General features: G+C 44.8%; 2 protein-coding genes across 8 annotated transcripts in view; one reads left to right on the top strand and one right to left on the bottom strand.

The window, feature by feature from the left end:
* hadhaa (hydroxyacyl-CoA dehydrogenase trifunctional multienzyme complex subunit alpha a) overlaps nucleotides 1–1,051 on the bottom strand; it is a 126,914-nt gene extending 125,863 nt beyond the window's left edge. Inside the window, exon 1 of the mRNA XM_043675762.1 lies at nucleotides 909–1,051. Within this exon, the coding sequence (XP_043531697.1) occupies nucleotides 909–975 (67 nt within the window). The 5' untranslated portion in view covers nucleotides 976–1,051. The remainder of the gene's footprint in view (nucleotides 1–908) is intronic.
* Nucleotides 1,031–5,887, top strand: part of hadhb (hydroxyacyl-CoA dehydrogenase trifunctional multienzyme complex subunit beta) — a 78,212-nt gene continuing 73,355 nt past the window's right edge. For 2 of the 7 annotated variants that reach the window (XM_043675776.1, XM_043675803.1), the window contains exon 1: nucleotides 1,262–1,426. The gene's annotated coding sequence lies outside the window, so the exon portion shown is untranslated. Of the gene's footprint in view, nucleotides 1,132–1,249; nucleotides 1,427–1,613; nucleotides 1,635–1,660; nucleotides 1,791–5,887 lie in introns of those variants that run through there. The other 5 variants (XM_043675785.1, XM_043675819.1, XM_043675829.1 and 2 more) reach the window with 5 other exon arrangements.

The raw sequence follows: 5,887 nt of genomic DNA, 5'->3' as shown, positions 1-5,887 counted from the left end.
CGCTGCGAGGCAGTAGTGCTAACCACTGTGCCACCGTGCCGCCCACGATGCTGGAGATCAGAGCTTAAAAATGTATTGCTGGAAAAGCGCAGCAGGTCAGACAGCATCCAAGGAGAAGAAGAATCAACGTTTCAGGCTTATACCTTCTCCTTGGATGCTGCCTGACCTGCTGCGCTTTTCCAGCAACACATTTTTAAGCACTAATGGAACTAACCCAACAATTAAAGTTGTTCTCAGGTGGCATTGAAAACTGTATATTTCATCCTGCATGTACATTAATTCTACAGAGATATAGTCTCTAAGAACATACAAAGAAATATTCATCCCCCACTTTGGGCCGTCTGTCTGCTTAGTACGAAGCACGCCTTGACTAAATGGAACACGAGAGATGAAAACAAAATAAGACTCATTCCTTTAAGGCACATACCATAAGTGGATTCCAAAGTCATACGAGGTTAGAAATTTTAACTCTGATCTCTCTCGACAACTACTACCATATTTATTGAGTCTTTCCAACAGTTTATTTTTAGTACCATAAATGTTTACTTTTATGGCTGACAACAATCAGGTTTAGTCTAAATCAAAATATTTAGCGTTTATTTTTATTTGAGGGTTTACCTTACGGAAGTAATTTAGCCACATGGATTATTAAACGTATGTGCGTGTGTGTATTTTTATTCCAGACTCCTTGCTAACAATACTATTCACTATCTAGACGACGTGAAGTGAATTAGGTGGCACAAAGCGTACATCACCAGCAGCGAACGGGCCTGTTTCTAGAAACCACTAACTTAGTTACCAAAAAGTTACACAACAGTAGGTCGAATATCTCTTAGAACAGAAAGTTATTTATTTCCCACCACCGGAAGTTTGAAATTAACACCAAGAAATATTTTACAACGAAGTACCTGAATAACAGAACTGCTTAAACAGCAAAAACCGCTTCATGATACCCTTCGCCCGAAACACCGCCATTTCCACTCACAGCTCCAGCCAAAGAGCCGCCCTCAATCAGGACCACGCCCCTCCCAGCCGCAGGCTTATCGACGGCCAGGGGTAACCCTCATCCTGCCTGAGCAAAATACCTACTGCCGACAACAAAAAACACCTGGTTCTATCGACTACAAATTGGTAACAGATTTATTACATTAATCGTTTTTTTAGCTGGAGGTAGCATTTGTTCAGGCGTGTGTGGAATGCGATCAAGGCGGGGCTTGGGCGCCACTGGGTTCGAACTTTCTCGGAGCCTGGAGCAGGAGGAGAGGCCCAGAGTCCGGGCAGGGGAGCGGGAGAGGGAGCGGGAGAGGGAGGTACAGCGTTCGGGTGTGTGTTGTGGAAATCCCGGCTCAAAAACAGTGCGAGAAGCTGTTGGTGACGGTTGAGAAACAGTCTATGGACGGAGAGTGAGGCTGGCAGCGTTCGGTCGGTGAGTGAGGAGAGGGAAGGTGGGCTGGGCTGTCATGGAGAGGCGTCCCCCTCCTCAATGTGGAGGAAGGGCCGCGCCGTCAAACGACGCTGCAAATTTAAGTCTTTTAAACTTTGCTTGTTGCGTCAGTTTGCTGGCCCTGCCTCTGTGACTGTGTTAAACTGGGCCTGAAGGGTGCCTTTGAGCAAGTGTATTGATACTTTCATCAGTGAGTGAACGTTATGTGTCAACCTTTTGTCACTGTCGGAGTCTTATAACAATTACGATTCTATGAAACGAAAGCGTTGCATTCAACTTTCTCACCCAGAATTTTAAAAATTGATTACGTGTTGTAATTTTCTCCTATTTGATCAATAGGGCAGTGGTAAGTACGTTCATATGAATTACATTGTTCCATAATTTACGAAGGTATGGGGTGAGGGTAAACGAGTGATTTTTATCAGAAACTGGCGAGTTCAGAGATGACAGAGGGGTGGTGGTTGATGGGAAATGTTCGTCCTGGAGTTCAGTTAGTACTGGTGTACCAAAAAGATCTGTTTTGGGACCACTGCTGTTTGTCATTTTTATAAATGACCTGCATGAGGGCGTAGTAGGATGGGTTAATAAATTTGCAGATGACACTAAGGTCGGTGAAGTTGTGGATATGGCAGGAAGGATGTTGCAGGTTTCAGCGGGACATAGATAAGTTGCAGGGCTGGGCTGAGAGGTGGCAAATGGAGTTTAATGTGGAAAAGTGTGAGGTGATTCACTTTGGAAGGAGTAACAGGACTATAGAGTACCGGGCTATTGGTAAGATTCTTGGTATTGTGGATGAGATGAGATGAGAGATCTGTAGTATGTCCATGTACATAGATCCATGAAAGATGCCACCCAGATTGATAGGGTTGTTAAGAAGGCGTACAGTGTGTTAGCTTTTATTGGTGGACGGATTGAGTTTCAGAGCCAGAAGGTCATGTTGCAGCTACACAAAACAAAGTGGAGGATTGCATACAGTTCTGGTCACTGTATTATAGGAAGGATGTCAAAGCATTGGAAAGGTTTCAGAGGAGATTTACCAGGATGTTGCCTGATATGGAGGGAAGATCTTATGCGGAAAGGCTGAGGGACTTGAGTCTGTTTTCATTGGAGAGAAGAAGGTTAAGAGGTGACTTAATTGATACATTCAAGGTGATCAGAGGATTAAATAGGGTGGACAGTGAGAGCCGAGGGTGTGTTGCTGGGAAAGCACAGCAGGTCAGGCAGCATCCGAGGAGTAGGAGAATCGACCTTTCGGGTCAGGAGACCCACTCAAATATAAGGAATACAAGTATGACCTTTGCAGAGCCATTAATACAGCCAAGGACCAATACTGATCCAGACAGACACCCAGCAACTATGGCAAGGACTGAATGACATCATGTTCTAAAAAGAGACAGTGCACGATAGCAGACAATGACACATCCCTACCAGATCGTCTCAACATCTTCTATAATCACTTTGAGCAGAATCTTGGCGGAAGGGTAATACCTATTCCAACAAGTCCTGATGAACCTATCCCAACAGGCACTGCGTCAGAGGTCAGATCAGTTTTCCTTCGTGTGAATCCAAGGAAAGTAATGGGACCAGATGAAGTACCAGGTCGTGCATTCGGCATAGGCAAATCAACTGCAGGGGTCTTCTCAGACATTTTCAACCTGTACCTGAAGCAGGCTACTGTCCCTGCCTGTTTCAAGAGGGACAACATCATCACTGTGCCTAAAAAGGCTCATGGAATATGTCTCCATGACTACCACTCAGTGGCCCTAACTTCGGTGGTCATGGAGTGCTTTGAAAGGCTTGTCACAGCATTAATCAACTCCAGCCTCCTCACTCCGCATGACCCACTCCAATTTGCCTATCCAACAGATCCACGTCAGATGCCATATCACTTGCCCTTCACGCCTTCCTAGAACGCTCAAGAACAGTTAGGTAAGAATCCTACTCATTGACTACAGTTCAGCATTCAACACTATTATCCCCTCAAGACTGATTACTAAACTTAGTGATCTTGGATTAAGCCCCACTTTCTGCAACTGGATCCTCAGTTTCCAGACCCACAGGCCACAATCAGTGAAGATTGTGGACAATATTTCATCCTCACTAACACTCAACACTCGAGCCATCCAGGGGTGCGTACTCAGCCCCCTAATGTACTCACTGTATACCCATAACTGCGTTGCCAATTACCAGACCAATGCCATTTACCAGTTTGTTGATGACACCATCGTAGTTCATCAAATCTCAGATGGCATGAAACAGACTACAGAAGGGAGGTGGAAGACCTGGAAAAATGGCGCACTGAGAACAACCTAGCTCTCAATGCCGGCAAAACCAAGGAACTCATTATTGACTTTTGGCGGGATGTTACTCATGCCCCCTTACACATTAACAGCACAGAGGTGGAACGAGTGGAGAGTGTCAAGCTCCTGAGAGTGGTCATCCACAACAAGCTTTCTTGGACTCTTCATGTGGACACACTGGTTACAAAGGCCCAACAATGTCTCTTCCTCAGGCAGCTGAGGAAATTTGGCGTGATGGTGAATACCCTTGCCAACTTTTATAGGTGTGTCATCGAGAGCATTCCGTCTGGATGTATCACTGTCTGGTATGGCAACTATACCATTCAAGATTGGAGACGATTATAAAGAGTGGTGAATTCGCCCCGGACAATCACAAAGGCCATCCTCCTATCTATAGAATCCATCTTGCAGGCCCGCTGTCAAGGAAAGGCTGCCAGCATTCTCAAAGATCCATCCCACCCTGACAATGTTTTTCCACAACCTCTACCATTGGGGAGAAGGTACAGAAGCCTCAACACCACCACCAGCTGGTTTTGAAACAGTTTCTACCTGACTGTTGTAAGAATACTGTTCTTAACATTCCCCTGTACCTGTGTTTTTGTTTTTGCTACTGTTTACCTACTATTTACTTATCTATGCTACTTAACTCTGTGATCTGCCTGTGTTGCTCACAAGAACAGCTCTTCACTGTGCCTCCATACACGTGACAATAAATTCAATTTATTTCAATCAGCCCTTCATCAGGAATGAGAATATGCCCGAAACATCGATTCTCCTGCACCTCGGATGCTGTCTGACCTGATGCTTTCCCAGCAACACACTCTTGACTCTAATCTTCAGCATCTACAGTCCTCACTTTCTCCTGGACGGTGAGAGCCTTTTTCCTCAGATGGTGATGGCTAGAACGAGGGGACATAACTTTAAATTGAGAGGTGCTAGATATAGGACAGAGGTCAGAAGTAGTGTCTTTCTTCCGAGAGTAGTAAGGGCTTAGAACGCCCTGCCTGCAATAGTAGTAGACTTCCCAACTTAAATGGTCATTGGATAAACATATGGATGATAATGGAATAGCATAGGTTAGATGGACTTCAGATTTGTTCAGGTCGGAGCAACATCGAGGGCCTAAGTGCATGTACTGCGCTGTAATATTCTATGTTCTATAATTCATTTTATCATCTCACCAAGAGAATCCGGTTAAAAATCACCCAACACCAGGTTATAGTCCAACAGGTTTATTTCGAAGTACAAGCTTTCGGATTATGAACCAGTGTAACTTTGACCCTTTGTACATTGGCTCCAACAGTTTCCTATTTAGTTATGAGTTGGGTTTTTTTGTTTTTGTGGGGTTTTCTGTTTTATTGTTCTTTGCAAAGGGTGAACTTGCTGCCTGAATGTCAGAATGCAATGTGTTATTGAGAATATTGAGAACTTCAAAGGCTTCGATCGATCTTATTGAGTTCTGTTGAGGTGTCAAGACAGGACGACGAAGATCGAGCAATGGATATGGTGTATGCGGACTTGAGCAAGGCATTTGTTAAGTTTCGAGCTGAAAATATGTTGCTGGAAAAGCGCAGCAGGTCAGGGAGCATCCAAGAAGCAGGAGAATCGACATTCTGGGCATGAGCCCTTCTTCAGGAAACCCTTGTTAAGGTTTCCCATGGTAGGCTCATTCATAAAGTCAGGAAGTATGGGATACAGGGAGATTTGGCTATCTGGATTCAGAATTGGTTGGCTGACAGAAGGCAGAGAGTGGTTGTAGATGGAAAGTATTCTGCCTGGAGGTCAGTGTTGACAGGGGTCCTGCAGGGCTCTGTTCTTGGGCCTCTGCTCTTTGCATTTTTTATAAATGACTTTGAGGTTGAGGGGTGGGTTAGTAAATTTGCAGATGACACAAAGGTTGGAGGTGTTGTCGATAGTATCGAGGACTATATCAGGCTGTAGCGCGACATAGGATGCAGAGCTGGGCTGAGAAATGGCAGATGGAGGTCAACCTGGATAAATGCGAAGTGATGCATTTTGGAAAGTCGAACTTGAATGCTGAATATAGGATTAAAGACAGGGTGGAGGAACAGAGGGATCTTGGTGTTCAAGTACATAGATCCCTCAAAGTTGCCACCCAAGTGGATAGGGTTGTTAAGAAAGC

The sequence above is a fragment of the Chiloscyllium plagiosum genome, chromosome 3 (genome assembly GCF_004010195.1).
Source record: "Chiloscyllium plagiosum isolate BGI_BamShark_2017 chromosome 3, ASM401019v2, whole genome shotgun sequence".
Lineage (NCBI taxonomy): Eukaryota > Metazoa > Chordata > Chondrichthyes > Orectolobiformes > Hemiscylliidae > Chiloscyllium > Chiloscyllium plagiosum.
This window is presented reverse-complemented; position numbering and strand designations above follow the sequence as displayed.